Here is a 22,053-nt window from a genome sequence, read left to right on the forward strand (position 1 = left end):
GGCTACCATGGGCAAGCCACTTCAATTTCCTCATCTGTAAAATGGACATACTTACCTGGAAGAACTGCCTTGAGAATCAAGTGTAAGCCCTTTGGAGACCATAAAGCCATGCTTGGATTCCTTCACACCTGTAACATATCAGAGTGCTTGCTTCCTTAGTGGCTGGGGGAGGGGCTAAAGGAAGGCAGGGAATTTGGAACTCAAAATGAAACTCTGAAACATTATATAAATACCCGTCCTGTGGTTTCTGCTGGCAGTCCTTCAAGGCTCAGCTTGGCTCCTCTCCCTGAGGGGGCTTTTCCTGAGCCTTCCAGCTAAAAGGATGCTTAGAGCTCTGCTGTGCTCCCAGCTGTTTTTACTTCCTGCAGCCCTTACCCGTGCATCTCCAAGTCTCCTCTTGTCCCCAGCACGGCAGTTTGCTCACAATCGATCCTTTATTTCTCACTTTATTGTTTCCACTGGTAACATTAGATGTTTAATTAGTGTTAAACTGAACAAGGGTACGTGCATGCTCCTGAGGTGACTCCTTAGAAGGGAACAGCTTTCATTTGGATTTTTCACATGTGTTTAACGTCACTCTTTATTTTATATTTTTGTTCCTATAAATCTACGTGTGTAAAACGTTCATGGAATCGCGCGTGCACACAGAAGCGTGAGACGGCAAAGGAGCAGACAGTCCTGCCGGCTGGGTTATGGGTGGAGCCAAACCACCCTCCCCAGTGCTAGCCCGCCCCGCCTACTTACGCCTCGCCCCGCCCCTCCCCGCCCCACCTTCCTAACGCCCCGCCCTCCTGGACCCAGTCAAAAAGTCGGCCCGGGAGGCGGCGGCGGCGGCGTGCCCCGCCCCGGCCCAGCTCGTGCAGCCCAACTGCGCATGCCTACTACTTAAAGCGCTCTCTGAGTTACCAAGTAGACGCTCGGAGCGGAGTACCTGGATCTCCAGGCTGCGGCTCTTGATTGGACGGGCCCGGGCGACCCCGCTGTAAGGCGACACGGGATTGGCGGAGGCGGCTGCGGCATGTGCCCCAGTGCTGGCTTTGTACACACGGTCGCTTCCCCGGCCCTTTAACAATGAGAGGCGAGGGAGGCTTGTCCCGGGGCTGAAGCTGAGCCTGGGGGCCGGGGGCGCCCGCACAGGATGAGCCGAGCACTGAGCGCAGGGATTCTGGGTGAGTGATCGGAGGAAGGGGCGGGCTAGGTGCCGGAGCCGTCGGCTGGAGGGCGGAGGCCCCGGCGGGCGGGCCCTTTGTCCGGCTCGGGCTTGCCGGCTCCAGACTGGGAGCCGCGCCCAGCTGCTGCCCGCCCGCCGGCTCCGGCGGTCTGTCCGTCCGGCTCCCTGGAGAGCCGTGTGGGGGAGGGGAGGGGGCGCGCGTGCACGTCCCGCTTAGCTGGGCCAGCGCGGGTTCCCCGGTGGAACGGAAGCCCAGTGAGGGCAGGGGCGGTTTTGCTCCGGACTTTGGCTCCTGGGCGCCCAGTTGGTGCCCGGCTCGTAGCGGAGGACCAAGAATCCGTGGGCGGCGGGGGTGCCCGTCCCGAGAGAGTGTAAGCCCCATGAGGGCAGGGAAAGCATCGGCGCCCCGCAGGTGCGTGCCGAGGGCTGGGAGGTGGGTTTTGTACCTGGATGGGCAGGTGTCTTCCCGGTGGAGCGGAAGCCCCGTGCAGGGAGGGGCAGACTCAGCCCCTAGGAGCACCTGCTGTCTCTGCCCAGACAGATCCGAGTTTTCTGATTGGGGGGGCGGGGGGCCGCTGCCCTTGGTACCGGCAGGTCCGTCCTCGTCCTCGGTCTGGAGGTTCTGAGGGTCCCCGAGCTCCCAGGTCTAAAGCTGCCCCCAGCTCCTGGCCCTGGCCCTGGCCCTGGTCCTGCTTGCCCAGTCCAGCCCAGCATCCCAGCTCCCACTTTTTGTGCCTTTGTTCAAGCCGCCTACACCAACTTTCCTCCCTTCCAGCTCCTAAAGTCCTTGGCTTCCGAAGGCTGAACTCCACCGCCCTCGGCTAGGAAGCCTTTCCTAAAACCCTGGTTGTTAGCCCTCTACCTCCCACCCCACCTCCAGGACTGTAACCGTCTCAGGGCCAGGGGCTGATTTGTCCTCGACTCCTCAGACCCAGCCCAGGACCTTGCATGTGCTTCATAAACGTTGGGTTGACCAGGTTTCTCGGGTCTTCAAGCTTTGGGGGAACAGGTGATCTGGATTTTTGAGCAGATTTGCAGGGTGGGAGATTAACTGCATGCCAGTGTACCCCTCAGTAAGTTGTCCTTCTACATATACATGTATGTAGACTGAAGCTGTGGACCTGGCCAAGTTTCCCATCCCATCCCATGGAGCTGGAGGGGCAGTGGTGGAAGGGACAGCTGGCTGCTGATATCCATCAGGCACTCAGATACAAGGTAATCCTGAATGCTTTTCTATCTCTTCAGGTGGCCCAAATCACAGGAAATCTGCCCATTCCTGAGAACCGAGAGTCCCAGATCTCAACTCATTGTAGCCTAGAACAGGAAAGGGGAAATGGCTGAGTTTGCCTAGTTCTCTGGTGAGCTCCTTAACCCGTTTCCTGGACTGTATCTCAGAAATACAAAAGCATGTCCATAAGGAAAAATGGCAAGACCCTTCTTGCCCTGTTAGTTTCTAGATGGGTTAAAATGGGTTAAATGTGGAAAGAATAATTAAATTAACTTTTGGGGATGTGGGCAGGGAAGACTTCTTAAATTTCTCCTTGAATATTAGCCAGTTAATTCCCTTTCTCTTTTTTTAGTTAGGTACAATTTTGGAGGCTTTAGTACCTAAAAGAATTCCTTAACAACTTACATTGTTCTTACTTTGCTCCTTGGAGACTGAATACCATTATAAAGCCAGCCTTAAAGGGTCGAAGGGGCAGACACTTCATTCGGGTCCTGAGAATTCTGCTAACAATTGAATTCTGAATCCATAGATGTATTGCAGGAAGTATAAAAGTAGATCTGGTATAGTTATTGTTATAATCTGTTCAACAATATGTATTTACTGGTGTAGCCAGAGGTAGATTTTTTGTTTGTTTTTCAGTCTAAAGTCCGTATGCCTCCAATGAGTCCCATTTTCTCCATAACTATTAAAGGTTTCTGATCTAAATACTTTTAAATCCCACTTGATTTTAGGTATGGGTTATTACTTAAATGAAGGAACAAGGGAAAACGCTACAGTTGAATCCTCTGTATAAAGGATCTTGAACTTAGGAAGAATGTAATTTCTCAGAAGAATGAGCTGTGTAAACTGTGAAGCTTAGTTTTGATTTAGAATATAGGATCAGTTGTCCTTGGTTTGAAAGTATCAAGTTGCTCTATTCATTTATCTCAACTGAGTAGTTTATTAGCAGATTTAAGATTTCTGAAGAAACTGCTTGTTAATTGAACGTCTTTATCAATCGAGGAATAGAGATCTGCCTAGTGAATATTTTAGCTCTATAAATCCTGTAAGAACTATGTTGTAGTAATACCTATTCTATGCCTCAGGAAAGTTGTGAATAGAGCTTCACTTTGAAAACTGACAAAATTTTTATGGAATACTTTTTTTTATGCAAGTTTCATTTTTAGTTTTTTTCCCTTCAGAACAATATTGCTCCCACTCTGTGCAAAATGAGGATGAGTGCCAGTGAATGCAAGTTTCCTTATTTCATATAAACTTTGATAGATTTTTCTTGGAATACAACTCAATCAAGATATTTTTTCCCCCACTTCATAGTATTTTATGTTTTTCCAGTTACATGTAAAGATAGTTTCCAATATTCACTTAATAAGATTTTGAGTTCCAAATTTTTTCCTCTCCCTCCCTACCTCTGTTCCCAAGAAAGCAAGCAATCTGATATACATTATACATGTATAATCATATTAAATATTTTAAGGATATTTTTGCAATTTTCTGTTTATTTGTATAGATTTTCAGTGTATTGATTTTATTTTTATCTTTGTATCCTGAGCATCTTGTACATAGCAGGTGCTTAAATATTTTTTACACTAAATTTAAGTTAAAAACTTCTGAGAGAGTTCCAAGAAATTGGCTTACTTTATCAAATTTCCTTTCCCAGTGAATAGGTTGTATGGATATAAATTACTTAAAATTAAAACTGTGTGACAGTTGGGTACTTTTCTACCCTTCCCACTTCTTTTATTAGCCCTTATTCTAGGTTCTTAGAAGGATAGTGAAGACTTTTTAGGGACTTCTAAGTAAATAGTAATTTTTAGAGAAAATGAAAAAGGAGTATTCCAGCTTCTTGGTGATAAGTTTAGGAAAATTCTTAGTTGACAAGATTCACCAGCTATTCCCATGCCTAAGGATATCACCTGCTTGCACTTTAATCTTGTTCAAATAATTAAAGCACTTGAGGAAAATGAAGTTTGGGATTGTCTTAAGGGAATTGATAAATGGGATGGAGGGTGCTGATGTGATCAAGTCTTGCCTGGAACTTGGATTCTTCGGAGAATTGAGGAAGAATTTTATTACTGAGTAGTAGGAGAGGAGAAGCTTGCAAACTTGAAGTAATAGTTTTTTGTATCCCTTATTTTGAATTGATCTGAAGATTGTCTGACATAGCCTGTGTGTTTCCTTTTTTTTTTAATACACAGTCTTAATATGTTTCTGATAAAGTGTTAAAATCCTTTGCATTACTGTTTTTCTAGTCATAATACTAGAGTATTGGGTTATTGACACAAATCTTCCTTAAATAAATGTAATCTTTAGATTTTAGAGAATTAGTAAAAAGGAGAAACTTATTCACTTTGCAAAACCTGAAAGTACATACTCAGCATGCTTTTAGGCAAGAGTGTCTTAATTTGATAGATGGTGCTAGATACTTGGAGTATGTTATATTACACTGTAGTTGTATCACACCTTTATAAATGCTCAAACAGCAGGAGCAAGGTCTAGGAGCTACAAGTACTTAGGCAAGTGACCTCTCTTCTTGGGAGAATTGTTCATTTTCCAAGAAGCCAGATATTATCCATATGAGTTAAGAAAACTTTTGTCTATGCATCTATTCATCTAATAACAAATAGATAAAAAGAGGGAAAAGACTTAATGTGAAATAGACTTCTAGAAGACATAATTATTATAGTGGCCAACTTATGATGTAACTGGCTATCATCAACAGGTAGGTACTCAACCGAATGTTGCCTTAGCCAGTGTCATTTTGTATAATGGTTTTAATATATTATAATCTTGATGTAGCATCTTTTGACTGGTTGCACATTTATAATAGGGTTGCTATGGAACTTACTGTTCCTTAAACATTATTTTACCGAAACTTGTGTTTTTTACAGAACAGTGACTTCAGATGAGTGTACTTGTGATTCCTTTCTACCTGAAAGTGTTTTGTCTCTTCTGAGATTTTTTTTTCCCTATGGAGATGTCTATGATTTTATGATGGCAATGAGGAAGAAAATAAGAATCATCTTCATTAAAAAAAAATCCTCTTACAAATGTAGCCTTTTCATAAAGCATGAGAGATCTTTTATTTGGATAAGTTTCCATGAGAAAATTTTCCAGAGCATCCTTCTCATCACTTTGAATTTGAAATGCCTGTACTGCCAAGGTACTTATAAGGTCACAACAAAGGTAGCAAGGGGACACTAAAGAATTAGAAAAGAATAATTTTTAAAATTAAATTTTATCCTTAGGCCATTTGTTAAATGTTCTCAGTTTCCTTCTGTTTTTTACTCAGTGTCTCAGTTACTACAAGTAACAACAAATAGTATGTCATTTAATCTTTTAAAATCAAATTGGTATAAAATATTTGCATTGGCTGACATGGTTCATTATCTGGAATTTGTTTAATGCTAGATGTTCTTGCTTTTCTCGTAGGAGCTGAAGTTGCCCACCTATAAAGGCCAGTCTCCTCAACTAAATCTCAGGCGGTATTTTGCAGACCTGATTGCTATTGTTAGCAATCGATTCACTCTTTGCCCCGCAGCACGACATCTCGCTGTCTATTTGCTTGACCTCTTTATGGATCGATATGACATCTCCATCCAGCAGCTACATTTAGTTGCACTTTCCTGTTTGCTTCTAGCAAGTAAGTTTGTACTCTCTGACAAAAGTGGAAATAGCTTACTATTGGTATAAAGACCAACTTTGATGTGTTGTCGATTTAAACAGAGAGGACCTAGAAAATGTCCCTTCAAATTTGTTTTGTAAGAAGATTAATTTGGATGAGTATTACAGAATCTTGTTGTGGACCACTACTATCAAGAATCTTTTAGAGAGGGACTCATGTGTCTGTAGTTGTATCTCTGTAGACTATTAAACATGCAGGTGCTCAAGTCTACCTTTAGCCTCAGCATTGCATAGTTATGTGGTAGGTGGATGCCTTATCAATTCTTTATTACCAATAGATAATACATACTATTGGATATGTAACTATACTTCTGTCTTGATGCCTATCCCTGAGCTATTTCAATGCTTGTCAGCACTCACACCAAAAGACATGTCAGGACAAGGAAAGTTTGAGTTAATTCTGTGGCCTCTCTGTTTTAGAAGTTTGGGTTGAAAGCCTGTATTGAAGCCTACTATCCACATTCTCATTGCCATCATGGCAGAGTGTAGTTGTGGTGCCTTTTGTTACCACCAGCACACGAGGAAGAGCTCACCTTCTTTGGGGGCCTGAGATTTTGGAGCCTTCATGCTCTGCTGCTTTTGTTCTCCTCTTAGGAAGTGTGATGACAACAACATAATCTCAGGCCCAGCATTTTTAGTGCTACCAGAACTCCTTAAATATGGGTGGTGAGAATAAGTAGGGGTGTGGGCCTTATAACAACATTGTCATTACTTTTTTGCATGAAGTCCATTATTGTTCATCTTAAGACTTGGGCCTTACTTTCTAGTCACTGTGATTGAATTTCCATTTCTAATAGAGTCTCTGCTACCTTGTTACCTCCTAAAGTTTGAGGCAAAATCTGCCCTGAAACCAGCCTAGGCACTTCTGTGTGGCCACCCAGATCCTCTGTTTAGCCCGTTTAGACTCTGGTCTTTCTTATTCCATGTTTATTATTTTCCTGGTCCTTTTCTTGATTTCCTCTACGGTAGCCACCTGAGAGCTCCATCTGTGTCTCTTCTGGAATCCAGTCTTCTCTGCTGTTTCATTCAGGCTGGGATACTCATGAAAGCAATAGCTTCTGTTGGATTAAACTCTTTTTCCATTTTCCCATCCCATCCACAAAACTGCCTGTTGTCACTCACCTAGACACCTTTCATCGGTTGTTCCCAGAGCCTTTATGTCTCCCAGAGGAGCCAAAGGAAAAGCTCTTTTTTATCTGCTAACAATTAATCTTCCAATAAGTTGTAATTACTTAACTTAGACATCTGTATGTGAAAGAGATCATTTCAGGTATATACATTTGTGGGAAGGGAAGGCAATTTTTTTTTTTTTTTTTACAAGTCCCAGGGCTGGCCCTAGGTTTTTTGGCAACCTAGGCAGAATTAAAATGATTGTTTTACAGAGACAGACCATTCTTTAAGATAAACCTTTTATTTTGATGTCCAAAGCTACTGCTTGCTTTTCTACAAACTTCAGCTAGTCTGGTGGCTTTGTGGGTTGTTAACCCTTTGTGGGTTGATATTTTACAAATTATTGAAGTTGCACTTCTCAGATTACGCACATTAATTGTTTGCAGAATAGGATAGTTTTGTTGTTAGTCTGGTAGGACATCATCATAAACCTTAAAGTGCTAAGAAAATGTAAATTGTTATTACCACATTGAAATAGGATTAGTGCTGCCCATGTGCCAAGGTCCCTTCCCTTCCCTCATATAATCTTGGCACCCCTTCCTTGGCTGGGGACAGGACAGGAAAAAGGGAGATGACAGACCTTGAAATGATAGCCTTGGGAAACCACTGTTTGTCCATGCCTGGCGTCTCATTACCCTTGTGGGTGTCTTAGGGTAATAAATGCAGAGGCACCAGCCATTCTGCATTTAAAGTCCTAAATGTTGGCCTGTTAATTAATAAAGAACTATACTCTCCCTACCTCATCCCCGTCCATGCTCTTAGAAAGTACGTGTGAAATAGAAGCTTCCAGTCTTAGGATGCAGCCTAGGATAGAGATTCACTTATCTATTTTGTGTATGTTTTGTGTCATGGATTCTTGTGGCACTCTGAAGCTCATGAACCATAATCATTTTTTAAACAAATACAATAAAATCCATAGAATTAGGAAATCAGTTCTATTGACAGAAATGTTATCAAAATATTTTTCCCAAACAAGTTCAAGGATCTTCTGAAGTCTCTTGATGGATCTTGGGCATTCATGGACCCCATGTTAATAACTGTTGTAGTAGAAGATAATGTAGAGACTTGGTGTTCCATTTGGCTCTCCCCTGAGTCTGCAGAAGGCAATCTAGGACGTAACACAGTGACGGGCTGCTGAAGTACAGCATCACCTGGAGGAATAATCTGGCTAGAGACAGTTGGTGGGAAGACCTGGAACCTGTAGGCATAGAATGTGCCAGCTAGAAGAGGGGTGCCTTCATTTGTGCATCAATTCTGTGAGTCTTTCCTCATCCTCTTATTGTCAGGTCTTTGAGGGAATTTTTTGTCTCATCTTTGTGTCCCCTGTACCTGGCATGTAGATCATTAACAAATGCTTATTATGTTTGATTTCTGACTTTCTAGTTTGGATAGCCATATAACATTTGCCTAGCATTTAATCCTCATGAGTTCTGATCCATTCTAGGATAGTTCTAAGTAATTCTAGATTCAGTCATCTCCCTTTTGATTTATAATAGAACATAGCCAATCCTTGTTTAATCTAGCATGGACCTAGTCTCCTAAGTTCACAAGTAAACCTCAGTGTAGGTAAAATGATACCATATATAACTTTCTCTATCATGGCAGGCACTTGAGTTATGCAGAAAAGTGAAATAGTTTTGTTTTTTTGGCAAAAAACATTTAATGATTGGCTCTTCTGTTTCTTTTCTCTCCTCCCAAATTTCTTCTGTTCGTATTAATATACCATTTTAGTGTTCCCTCAGAGTCTAGATGAAGCCAAAAGTCAAGAATGGCCTTTTCAAGGATATTCGTGTGTAGGTGCCCCTCTGTTCTGTTAGGTTTTATGATCAGAGAAGGAAATCTCTTTCAAAGCCGATTAGCCTTGCAAACTATTACCTTCCTTTTTATACTTAACTTTGTTATTCAGTAACATTGCACCTGATGTGGAACCTCAAGGAAATACAATGCTAATTCTTGGCCCAGAGTTTTGATTTTTTTTCCACATGTACTTTTTTAAACTAGTTGGAGTGTTGAAGCGCTTTGGTATCTGTACTATATCACCAACTCTAAATGAAAAAAAAACTCCAAAATTTTCATCTGAAACAAAACAAAAATCCCAAATGTGGTTACTTAAAGATATACTGCCTTTCTAAAGTCAGTAAAATAAGAAATGTTCACTTATTTAATAACTACTTGGTAAATACAAAGTTCCTATAAATGCTTATTAATGCCGGTTTCATAACAAGCCCTTGCCTACTCAGGTAATAGTCTTGTACACAAGAGTTGCTGTGCTTTGATCTACAAGTCCAGATGTGGGATTGGAAAGATCAGCTATCCAGCTTCTGTTCTCAGTGATACCCAGCTTTTGGGACCTTGGGCCAAATGCTTACCTCCTCTGCTTCATCTGTAACACTTGTCATTTGTTTAGGTGGTCAAAATTTCAATGAGGATAATATAAAGTATTCTTGCTCTTTCAATTAAGCAGTGAAGTACCAGAATTTCAGTTGGCACTGTCTGGTAATAATGAATATATTTCTTCTAAGTAGCTTCAAACACAAACCTCTCATTAATTAATGTGTACAACTGTCCTTTGAAGTACATGGCAAGTATTATTGCCTCTTTGTAATTGGGAAGGCAAAGTTTTGGTTTACATTTCTAATTCATTACTCATTCTGAAGAATTTTGTTTTGTCAGTGTCAGACAATAAATTAATCTCTTGTATCTTCACATTGTAATAATTTGGAATAATTCTTACAGGAGAAGGCTATTTTACAGCAGCTCCCTGGACAGAAATAGATGTTGAAAGATTAGCATGCTTAGAGTTTTTTAAACTTCAGTTTGACTATTTATAAACTGAAAATTCTGGATTATAAACAAATTTCCTACCAGCAACAATATATACGAATTTTATCTGAAATAAGTCCATGACAGGTTGATGCAGCCAGATTTCATCAGCTAACTTATTAACATGGAAGTGAGCTGATGCAGGGGGAAATGTTTGTAAATGTGCATGGGGTGCACTATTGCAACAGACGCGGAGGAGCTACTGAAGCTAGTGTTGTTACACTCTTAGTTTTTTTACATGGACAAAAAGTTACATTTTGTGGTAGTGAAGGTACTTCATCAAGAGATAAAAGACCTGGTTCAGTGAAACAGGAGGACAAGTTCCTCTTCTACCACTTACGAGAACATCTTGAGCAAGTTGGATCAGTTGCTTCATCCCTAAAATGGGGATAATGATCTTACTGGGATGTAGTTAGTACGTTGGACCAGATAAGTTCTTGAGGTTGTTCCCCAAATTTTATGGTTATATAAAGATAATACCTGAATGATTGGAAGCTGAAGTAGAAAGTGTAACTGTCTCCTAGAGAAGAGTGATTGTTGAATGATGAAGACTTAGGAGAGTCAGGAAAATGTTAATCTTTCCATGTGGATCTAAACTATTTTTTTCTCAAGAGGAGGTTAGGACCTCTGAGACTTCGTTGGTTCTGCGAAATTGTCGTTTTTGTCTTTTGAATATTATTTTAATTTACCTACTAAAGGAGCAAGAGAGTGATTGGTGTAGTAGAAGGTATATTGAACCTAGAGGTGAGAAAACCTGGATCTTAGTACGAATTCCACTTTTAACGAATTATAGATAACTTTAGCTAGAGGTTCTTAATATAGGGGTTTGTAGACAGGTTTCAGAGGATCACTTGACTTTTTTTAAATTTGATAACTAATGACTTTCCTTCCTCATCCTATATGTTTTATTTATGCACTTAAAACATAATTCTGATAAAGGGTCTGTAGGCTTCTCTGGATTGCCAAAGAGTTCTGGGATCCTGCAAAAGGTTAAGAACCCATGTTTTAGGAAAATTACTTGACATCTCTGGGTCTGTCTTTTTTTTTTTTTTTTTTAATAATCTCTGAAAGGAGAGAGTTGGACAGAATAGTACCTGAATTCCCTTCCACTTCAAACATTCTTTATCTCTGTTTTTTTCAGAGTGGGGAGAGGGAGCAGAATCCAATTTCTTCAGATCTGTTTGAGTAGTTGTGATGTACAAGATTTTCAATCTATTGATGAAGTGCTTACTTCTTATTTTATTTATGTTTTTTAATGTTCTACAATCACTACCATGAAACTTAGATTTTTACCCCCTACCACTCCCCTCTCTCCCCAAGACGGCATACAGTTCTATGTAGGATCTACATAGACTTTGCTATTGAATACGTTTTCACTATAGTCATGCTATGTAGACGAACTAAAATAAATGGAAGAAATCATATAACAAATCAAAGCATAACACACACACACACACACACAAACACAAACATGATCTGCTACGTTCTGCTAATGAATTCCATAGTTCTTTCTCTGACTGTGGAAGGTTACTTTTTAAAAAATTTGAAGTACTTTTGAAGTTTAGATAAAAGCACAAAATGACATCCTGCTTCAGGGGAGAAAGAAGTAGAAGTGGACATTTTTTTTTGTTGTTCTTTAAAAAAGGTTGGCCCATTAGCCTGTTATTTTGGATCTTAAACTGAGATTTAGCTGGTAAGATAATTTGTTTTTCTTTGACATGGTTAGCTCTGTTTTCATCAAGCATTGGAGTATACATCCTAATGTTTACTACATTTCATAACATGGGAGACACTGGCATAGGACCACTCAGCATGGCATGCCCACATCAGAAAGGGTGCTGTGCTTGTGAGCAATGCAGAATTGAGATAGCACAAAGTAAGATGCATAGATTTGGAGTATCCACTCTAAATATCCACTCAGAATATCTGTGCCTAACCTGTGGGAGAGCATTCCGAGCTCGTATTGATATGATCAGCCCCAGTCAGACACGTTGAAATTTCACTTTATCATGGTGATGTCATTTTGGTCCTCTTTAAGAACAAAGGACAACAACCAACCAATATTTCATAGTTTTGAATTCCCGTAAGAAAATGATTAATTATATAATTTAATCTGTAGCATCAGTAGGAAAAAAAGGATAATTCTATGTTTTATATACTTTAGGAGGAAGGGATTTTTTTTTATTAGTTTATTTTTAGTTGTCAACATTTACTTCCATAAGTTTTAAATTTTCTCCCTCTTCATCTCCCCTCCTTCCCCAAGATGGCATGCAGTCTGATATGGGTTCTACACATGCATTCCTGTTAAACACACTTTCACATTAGTCATGTTGCATAGAAGAATTATATCAAATGGGAGAAACCATGGGAAAGAAAAAACAAAATAAAAAAAGTAGTCTGCTTTGCTCTGCATTTAGACTCCATATTTCTTTCTCTGGATATGGATGACGTTTTCCATCATGAGTCTTTTGGAATTGTTTAGGTCCTTGCATTGCTAAGAAGGACTAAGTCATCTCACACTGTGGCTGTTACTGTGTACAGTGTTCTCCTGGTTCTGCTCACTTCACTCAGCATCAGTTCATAGAAGTCATTCCAGATTTTTCTGAGGTCCGCCTGTTCGTTATTTCTTATAGCATAATAGTATTCCATTACATTCATATACCACAACTTGTTCCACCATGCCCTGATTAATGGGCATCCCCTCAATTTCCAGTTCCTGGCCACCATAAAAAGAGGTGCTATAAATATTTTTGTATATATGGGTTCTTTTCCCCATTTTTATGATATCTTTGGGGTATAACCCTAGAAGTGATATTGCTGGGTCAAAGGGTATGCACATTTTTTAAAATTACTTTTATTTATTTTCAGTGTTCTACAATTACTACCATATAACTCAGATTTTTCCCCCTCCCTCTCTCCTACTTTCTTCCTCCCTCCCCGAGACAACATACAATTTTATATAGGTTCTACACATACATTCCTATTAAATACATTTTCACCATAGTCATGCTGTGCAGGAGAACTAAAAGGAATGGGAGAAATCATATAACAAACCAAAACATAATACACACACAAAAAAAATGATCTGCTACATTCTGCGATTAAATTCCATAGTTCTTTCTCTGGATGTGGAAGGCATTTTGCCTTAAAAGACCATTGGGAATTTTTTTAAAGTCCTTGCATTGCAATGAAGTTCCAAGTCTACCAGAAAAAACTGTCACACCCTGTGGTCATTGCTGTGCACAAAGTTCTCCTGGTTCTGCTCCTTTTGCTCAACATCAGATCATATAAGTCCTTCCAGGCCTCTCTGAAGTCTTCCTGTTCATCATTTCTTATAGCCCAGTAGTATTCCATTACATTCATATACCATAATTTATTCAGCCATTCCCCAGTTATTGGGCATCCCCTTGATTTCCAGTTTTTGGCCACCACGAAGAGTGAGTGCTGCTATAAATATTTTTGTACTGTGGGACCCTTTCCAATTTTTATGATCTCTTGGGGATACAGCCCTTGAAGCAGTATTGCTGGGTCAAAGGGTGTGCATATTTTTATAGCCCTTTAGGCATAGTTCCAAATTGCTCTCCAGATTGGTTGGATCAGCTCACAGATCCACCAACAAAGAATCAGTGTTCCAACTCTCCCATATCTTCTCCAGTACTTATCATTTTTCTCTTTTGTCATGTTAGCCAATCTGATAGGTGTGATGTGATACTTCAGAGTTGTTTTGATTTACATCTCTCTAATCAATAGTGATTTAGAGCATTTTTTTATATGACTATAGATAGCTTTAATTTCTTCCTCTGAAAATTGCCTGTTCATATCCTTTAGCCATTTATCAATTGGGGAGTGACTTGTATTCTTGTCAATTTACTCTGTTCTGTATATTTTTTAGATATTCTCCATAAATCTGACAGATAAACTATTTGGAAGGAATATTTTCTTTGGATCAACTGTGTCACATTTTGATGGCAGATGAATAATATTTGACTGGCTAAAATTTCCTGCTGCTTAATCATTTTCTTTTGTGTTTTTGTTCTCCAAGGTAAATTTGAAGAAAAGGAAGATAGTGTGCCCAAACTAGAGCAACTGAACAGCCTTGGCTGTATGACTAACATGAATCTAATATTAACAAAACAAAATTTACTACACATGGAACTATTGCTGTTAGAAACATTTCAGTGGAACCTCTGCCTTCCAACAGCTGCCCATTTTATTGAGTATTATCTTTCTGAAGCAGTCCATGAAACAGACCTGCATGATGGCTGGCCAATGGTTTGTCTGGAAAAAACCAAGTTGTACATGGCAAAGTATGCTGATTATTTTTTGGAAGTATCACTGCAAGGTATGCTTCTGTTTCTAGTAAAGAAAGACTTGTTAGTTGGTCAGTGTTTATTTTCTGTTAACTTAAATTTGTTCTTGATGTCTTCACAGATTATGCCTTTCTAAATTATGCACCTTCTCTAGTAGCTGCTGCTTGTGTGGCTTCGTCAAGAATTATTCTTCGTCTTTCCCCAACATGGCCTACTAGACTACATCGCCTGACTGCATACTCTTGGGATTTCCTGGTGCAGTGCATTGAACGATTATTGATGTAAGCCTCTCATTTGTGTTTACAGTTATATTTGTAATCCCTTGATTTAGATAGTATTTTAAATCACAACATTTTCTAATATTTTTCCTAATGTATAAGTTGCTTTAGAAGTAACCAGTTCAAGTTATGAAGTGGATTACAAGTGGATTTTCATGAAGGACTTTGGAAAAATCTTGCCCCTGGCAGCAGCTAGGTTCCATTAAGGACATAAAATTGTAAGAGAGGGATCCAGGCCTAACATCAGCCAGAGACTCAAATAATAGTCTTGTTAGCATGATCTGAATAATAGGTGAGTGATTGATAGGGGCCAGGCTTTACATCCTTGTTTTTTTCCATATCTCTGCTGCATTGGGGAGATATTTTTCTCTCTTGTTCCCCAAGATCTTTTGGAGGGGCAGGGCCTGCCATACCATAAGTACAATGGTAGTAGCAACTTAGGATTCCTAGGGACTTTTTGAAAAATTTTACAATAACTTCCGGTAATTATATGTTTACGTGTGATGGCAGTCTGACATTCCCCAGGGTTAAGACATAGGGAAGACAGCTTCTGAAAGGCAAAAAGTAGAGGAATTCTCCTTTTTGGATCAAAGCTGGGGAATCAGGTCAGTTATGAAACTGCTCTAAACCTTATCACTTATATAACAATACAGTGACTTTGATATGAGCAGCAATTAGAAGTGTAAAATACTGGAGTTAGACATGACCTTAGAGGTAATCTAGTCTAGGAGTAGGGAACCTGTAGCGTTGAGGCCATATAGGTTCCCCACCCCTAATTAGTTCAACATCCTGTTCAATTGAATGAATCCCTTTAAGAATATCCTCTATAAATGGACATCTGTTTAAACATGTGACAAAATTTAGTCCATTTCATTTTGGATTAAGGTAATTGTAAGGACATTTTTGCTTTAATATGATGTTTGCATCCCTGTAGTTTTTTAAATTTTGTCATAGTTCTGTCCTCTAGATAGGAGCCAACTATGTCCTAATCCTGCTTTCTTATGATATCTCTACAAATTACATAAGACTTCATTCAGGTCTTTTCTGAGTCCTGTGCAGCCTAAATGTACCCAGGTTTTTAAACTGGTCCTCATATGGTATGACATTTGAGTCTTTACTCCATTTTGTTGCCTTTTTGGATGCTTTCTGATTTGTCAATTTTTTTTTAAGAAGGTGACACCCAGAATTAAACATTATATTCCAGAAGTGGCCTGAATAGGGAAGAGGACAGTGGGAATACCAACTGTCGTCAGTGGTATTATACTTTTGTCTAGAGTTTTCAGCTTATTGAGTTTGTAGTTCACAAACATTCCCGTGTCTCTGAACATGAACTGTTATTTAACTATATCCATTGTATGGTTAATTTATTCTTTAGCCCAAATAGAATGACTGTTTCTGTACAAACAGAAAAACATAGATAAAAATTAATAAAAAGCTAGGTGAAAAAAATGAAAATTGGAAAGATAATGCTCTACGATTAAAACAACCCAATTGTTTCCTATTTGAACAAGTTCTTGATGATGAAGAATGAGATATATAGATGGACAGAGACATCGACACAGACCCCCAAGAACTCATACAGAAACCTAACCAATGTATATCAAATATTTCATTAATTTGTCAAGCTGAAAGAGATTACAGCTAAGCATTTCACGAGTTTAGAATGTAAATTTGTTAGTTAAACTCTTATAGAGAAGGCTGAGTGGAACTTAGATTTTAACATCACATTTTCTAGCGTGCTTCTAGAGGAGGTAGAAATAGTATTAAACAGAACAAAGGTTGGAAAACAAGTCAGATTAGATTGACCATGTAGACAGTCAGTATTTACTGGAGATAATAAAATTGTGAAGCCATTGAAAGATTGATTTGCAAGACTTTCAAAGGACAAGAAGATGAAAGCTTACCTTACCACCCAAAAAAAGGCAATCAAGAGCATGAACTGCTGCTGAACTATATACTTTGCCATCCACATAAATGCATCTAGACCATATATCCATTTGGAGCTTATTTTGGTACATTGTATGAGATGTTGGTCTAAATTTAATTTTTGCCAGCTGCTTTTCCATTTGCCTGAGCAGTTTTCATTGAATAGTGAGTCCTTACTTTAATAGTTGGGTTTCTTTGGTTTATCCAACACTATTGCCTTCTGAATCTTATGGTCCTAATTTGTTTCACTGATTACCTTTCCTATTTCATGAACCACTACAAAATAGTTTTGATCATTACTACTTTGTAGTAGTTTCAGATAGGAAATACTAGATTCTCTTTCTTCCCATCCCCCTCCTTGCCTCCCTATCATTAACTCTTGTTCCTGAAAGATGAATTTTGTTGAGTTTTTTTTTAGCTTGATATCAGGTAATTCTTTAGTAGTTTCCTTAGTGTGGAACTGAATACTAAATTAAAAATACAAATTAATATAGGTAGAATTGTCATTTTTATTACATTATAGCCGATCCATGAACAATGAATATTTCTTCAATTATTTAGGTTCCTATTTCTAGAAAGAGTATTTTCTAGTTGTATTTGATCTTACTTGGTAGACTTCTAAATATTTTGTACATTCTGCAGGTATTTTGAATAGAATTTCTTTATTTCTTCCTGTTGGGCTTTGTTGGTAATATACAGGAAAGGTGATGATTTTGTGATTTTTTTTTTTTTATTATATCCTGCTACTTTACTGAAGTTTTTTCAATTAATTTTTAGTTGCATTTCTGGGATTCTCTACATAAGCCATCATATCATCTGTAAAAAGTGATATTGTGTTTCATCTTTGCCTATTTTCCCTGTTTCTTTTTCTTCTTGCTTTACCTAGCTTTTCTAGGACTATGCCAAATAATAGCAGTGACAATGGTCATGCTTGATTGACCCTTGATCTTAATTGAAAGACTTTTAGAGTTTTTCCATTATATATGGTAGGTCTTGCTTTTAGAGAAACCAAGGAAATAGTCATTTATTCCTATGATATTTTTTAAAATTTCTTTTGTCATCAATATGGTCTTATTATACTTATGGTTTTCTTATATAGTTAAAGCAGCTCTGTACTTCTAGTATAAATCTAACATGGTCATAGTATAAAGTCTTTTTAATTTATTGCTATAACACTTGGCTAATATTTCATTTAATATTTTTGTGTCAGTATTCATTAGGGATATTGGTCTCTAGTTTTCTTTCTCCTCTTTCTCTCCCTGGTTTAAGTGTCACGACCTATATTTGTATCAGAAAGAATTTAGTAGGATCCCTTCTTTTCCTCTTTTTTTCCGATAGCTTATATTAAATTGTAGTTAATTGTTCTTACAGCATTTGATAGAATTCGCTTTTAAATCCATGTAATTCTGTCTGTCTTTACCACCACTCCTCCCTCTCAGTACTAAACTTATAGGTTGTTCCATTTGTGTTTTAGGGGAAATCGTTTTGTTCAAATCCTGTATTTCTCCTCTTTATCTGAGTATTTCATAGCTTCATAAACATTCATTTCATCTAAGTTATCAGTTTGATTGGTGTATTGGACAAAACAGTTTCTTTTGTTGTGCATTATTTACATTTTTGAAAGTAGTCTTCAGAAAAAAAACAGGCTCCTAATCTTATTTATGGAATCGGTGTTTATCTTTTTCTTTCCATTTGTTCATCTCTTTTTGATTTAATTGGAGTTTTGTTTTTTTTTTCAGTTATAATACCAGTTCATCTATTCTTTATCTCTTTTGTTGATGAAAATGTTCAGGTACAGATTTTTCATCATTTTATGCCTCAAAGTTTTGACATGTTTCTCGTTACTGTAATTTTCTTTGACATTGTTTCTGTGATTTGTTCTTTGACTCATCAACTCTTAAAGATTAAACTGTTTACTCTCCCATTTAGAATACAGTCACATTTTTGTAAAGGTGTCATGTACAACTGAGGGGTGTGTGTGTGTGTGTGTGTGTGTGTGTGTGTGTGTAGATATAGATATCTCTATATGTATATATATATATATATATATATATATACACAAGCACATATATGTATACATCCATACTCACACACACACACATGTGTGTGTGTGTGTGTGTGTATATGTATATTCCTTGATGGTGTTGCCTTTCAATAATCATTAGATATTCAAGTCCTTAAGGTCTCTCTTGTTTTTTCTTTTTTTTTTTTTTTAGATTTGTCTGGGTCTAATAAGAGTAATATTGAAGACCCCAGCTTAGTATAATTTTATTATTTCTTCTTGAAACTAATTTAATTTTTCCTTTAAGTATTTTGATACTGTGCCATTTAGTGACTGTATGCTAACTATTGATATGATTTCATTGTTTGTGGTGCCTTTGAGGACAATCTAGTTTTCCTTTTTTGTCTTTTTTCATTGTTGTAAGATAGGTGATTGCTACTCTTGCTTTCTTGAATTCATCTCAAGCATACTATTCTTCTAGCCCTTCATTCTATATGAATCTTTCTTTCAAGTTTCTTTTTTTTTAAATAATTTATTTATTTAACTTTTAACATTCATTTTCACAAAATTTTGGGTTCCAAATTTTCTCCCCATTTGTCCCCTCCCCCCACCCCAAACCACCGAGCATTCTGATTGCCCCTATCACCAATCTGCCCTCTCTTCTATCATCCCTCCCTTCCCTTGTCCCCATCTTCTCTTTTGTCCTGTAGGGCCAGATAACTTTCTATACCCCTTTACCTGTATTTCTTATTTCCTAGTAGCAAGAACAGTACTCAACAGTTGTTCCTAATACTTTGAGTTCCAACTTCTCTTCATCCCTCCCTCCTCACCCATTCCCTTTGGGAAGGCAAGCAATTCAATATAGGCCCTGTCGGTGTAGTTTTGCAGATGACTTCCATAATAGTCATGTTGTGTAAGACTGACTATATTACCCTCCATCCTATCCTGCCCCCCGTTGCTTCTGTTCTCTCTTTTGATCCTGTCCCTCCCCATGAGTGTTGACCTCAAATTGCTCCCTCCTCCCATTGCCCTCCCTTCCATTATCCCCCCCACCCTGCTTATCCCCTTCTCCCCCACTTTCCTGTATTGTAAGATAGGTTTTCATACCAAAGTGAGTGTGCATTTTATTCCTTCCTTTAGTCGAATGTGATGAGAGTAAACTTCATGTTTTTCTCTCACCTCCCCTCTTTTTCCCCTCCACTAAAAAGTCTTTTGCCTGCCTCTTTTGTGAGAGATAATTTGCCCCATTCCATTTCTCCCTTTCTCCTCCCAATGTATTTCTCTCTCACCGCTTAATTTCATTTTTTTAAGATATGATCCCATCCTATTCAATTCACTCTGTGGTGTGTGTGTGTGTGTGTGTGTGTGTGTGTGTGTGTGTGTGTGTGTGTGTGTGTGTGTGTGTGTGTGTGTGTGTGTGTGTGTGTGTGTGTGTGTAATCCCACAAACTACCCAGATACTGAAAAGTTTCAAGAGTTACTCTTTCCATGTAGGAATGTAAACAGTTCAACTTTAGTGAAGTCCCTTATGACTTCTCTTTGCTGTTTACCTTTTAATGCTTCTCTTCACTCTTGTGTTTGAAAGTCAAATTTTCTTTTCAGCTCTGGCCTTTTCATTAAGAATGCTTGAAAGTCCTCTATTTCATTGAAAGACCAATTTTTCCCCAGAAGTATTATACTCAGTTTTGCTGGGTAGGTGATCCTTGGTTTTAGTCCTAGTTCCTTTGATTTCTGGAATATCCTATTCCATGCCCTTCGATCCCTTAATGTAGAAGCTGCTAGATCTTGTGTTATCCTGATTGTATTTGTTTCTTTCTAGCTGCTTGCAATATTTTCTCCTTAAGGCCAAATTCCAGAATTCCCAGGCCAAGGAGAAAATATTGCAAGCAGCTTGAAAGAAACAATTTTCAAGTATTGTGGAAATACAATCAGGATAACACAAGATCTAGCAGCTTCTACATTAAGGGATCGAAGGGCATGGAATAGGATATTCCAGAAGTCAAAGGAACTAGGACTAAAACCAAGGATCACCTACCCAGCAAAACTGAGTATAATACTTCAGGGGAAAAATTGGTCTTTCAATGAAATCAAGGACTTTCAAGCATTCTAGATGAAAAGACCAGAGCTGAAAAGAAAATTTAACTTTCAAACACAAGAATGAAGAGAAGCATGAAAAGGTGAACAGCAAAGAGAAGTCATAAGGGACTTACTAAAGTTGAACTGTTTACATTCCTACATGGAAAGACAATATTTGTAACTCTTGAAACTTTTCAGTATCTGGGTACTGAGTGGGATTACACACACACACACATGCACACGCACATGCACACACACATGCACACGCACACGCACACACACATAGAGACAGAATGCACAGAGTGAATTGAAGAGGATGGGATCATATCTTAAAAAACTGAAATCAAGCAGTGAGAGAGAAACATATTGGGAGGAGAAAGGGAGAAATGGAATGGGGTAAATTATCTCTCATAAAAGAGGCAAGCAAAAGACTTACTAGTGGAGGGATAAAGAGGGGAGGTGAGAGAAAAACATGAAGTTTACTCTCATCACATTCGACTAAAGGAAGGAATAAAATGCACACTCATTTTGGTATGAAAACCTGTCTTACAATACAGGAAAGTGGGGGATAAGCAGGGTGGGTGGGATGATGGAAGGGAGGGCATGGGGAGGAGGGAGCAATATGAGGTTGACACTCATGGGGAGGGACAGGATCAAAAGAGAATAGAAGTAATGGGGGATAGGATAGGTTGGAGGGAAATATAGTTAATCTTATACAACACAACTATTATGGAAGTCATTTGCAAAACTACACAGATTTGGCCTATATTGAATTGCTTGCCTTCCAAAGGGAAGGGGTGGGGAGGGAGGGAGGTAAAGAAGTTGGAACTCAAAGTTTTAGGAACAACTGTCGAGTAACGTTCTTGCCACTAGGAAATAAGAAATACAGGTAAAGGGGTATAGAAAGTTATCTGGCCCTACAGGACAAAAGAGAAGTTGGAGACAAGGGCAGAGAGGGATGATAGAAGAGAGAGCAGATTGGTGATAGGGGCAATTAAAATGCTCGGGGTTTTGGGGTGGGGGGAGGGGACACAAGGGGAGAAAATTTGGAACCCAAAATTTTGTGAAAATGTATGTTAAAAGTTAAATAAATAAATAAAATAAAATAAAATATTTTCTCCTTGACCTGGGAACTCTGAAATTTGGCCACAATGTTCCTAGGAGTTTCTCTTTTTGGATCTCTTTCAGTTGGTGATCGGTGGATTCTTTCAATATTTATTTTGCCCTCTGGTTCTAGAATCTCAGGGCAGTTTTCCTTGATAATTTCATGAAAGATGATGTCTAGGCTCTTTTTTTGATCATGGCTTTCAGGTAGGCCCATAATTTTTAAATTATCTCTCCTGGATCTATTTTCCAGGTCATTTGTTTTTCCAGTGAGATATTTCACAT

The 22,053-nt window shown here is 38.7% G+C and overlaps 1 protein-coding gene across 2 annotated transcripts in view; it reads left to right on the plus strand.

The window, feature by feature from the left end:
• The first annotated feature begins 552 nt into the window (after positions 1-552).
• The window catches only part of CCNJ (cyclin J), a 29,398-nt gene continuing 7,897 nt past the window's right edge, over positions 553-22,053 (plus strand). Inside the window, exons 1-5 of one of the 2 annotated variants that reach the window (XM_072626375.1) lie at positions 553-1,169; positions 2,278-2,386; positions 5,829-6,039; positions 14,116-14,415; positions 14,505-14,664. In XM_072626375.1, coding sequence (XP_072482476.1) covers positions 2,318-2,386; positions 5,829-6,039; positions 14,116-14,415; positions 14,505-14,664 — 740 coding nt within the window. In that variant the 5' untranslated portion in view covers positions 553-1,169; positions 2,278-2,317. Of the gene's footprint in view, positions 1,170-1,201; positions 1,584-2,277; positions 2,387-5,828; positions 6,040-14,115; positions 14,416-14,504; positions 14,665-22,053 lie in introns of those variants that run through there. The other variant, XM_072626369.1, reaches the window with a different exon arrangement.

The sequence above is a fragment of the Notamacropus eugenii genome, chromosome 1, assembly GCF_028372415.1.
Source record: "Notamacropus eugenii isolate mMacEug1 chromosome 1, mMacEug1.pri_v2, whole genome shotgun sequence".
Classification (NCBI taxonomy): Eukaryota; Metazoa; Chordata; class Mammalia; order Diprotodontia; family Macropodidae; genus Notamacropus; species Notamacropus eugenii.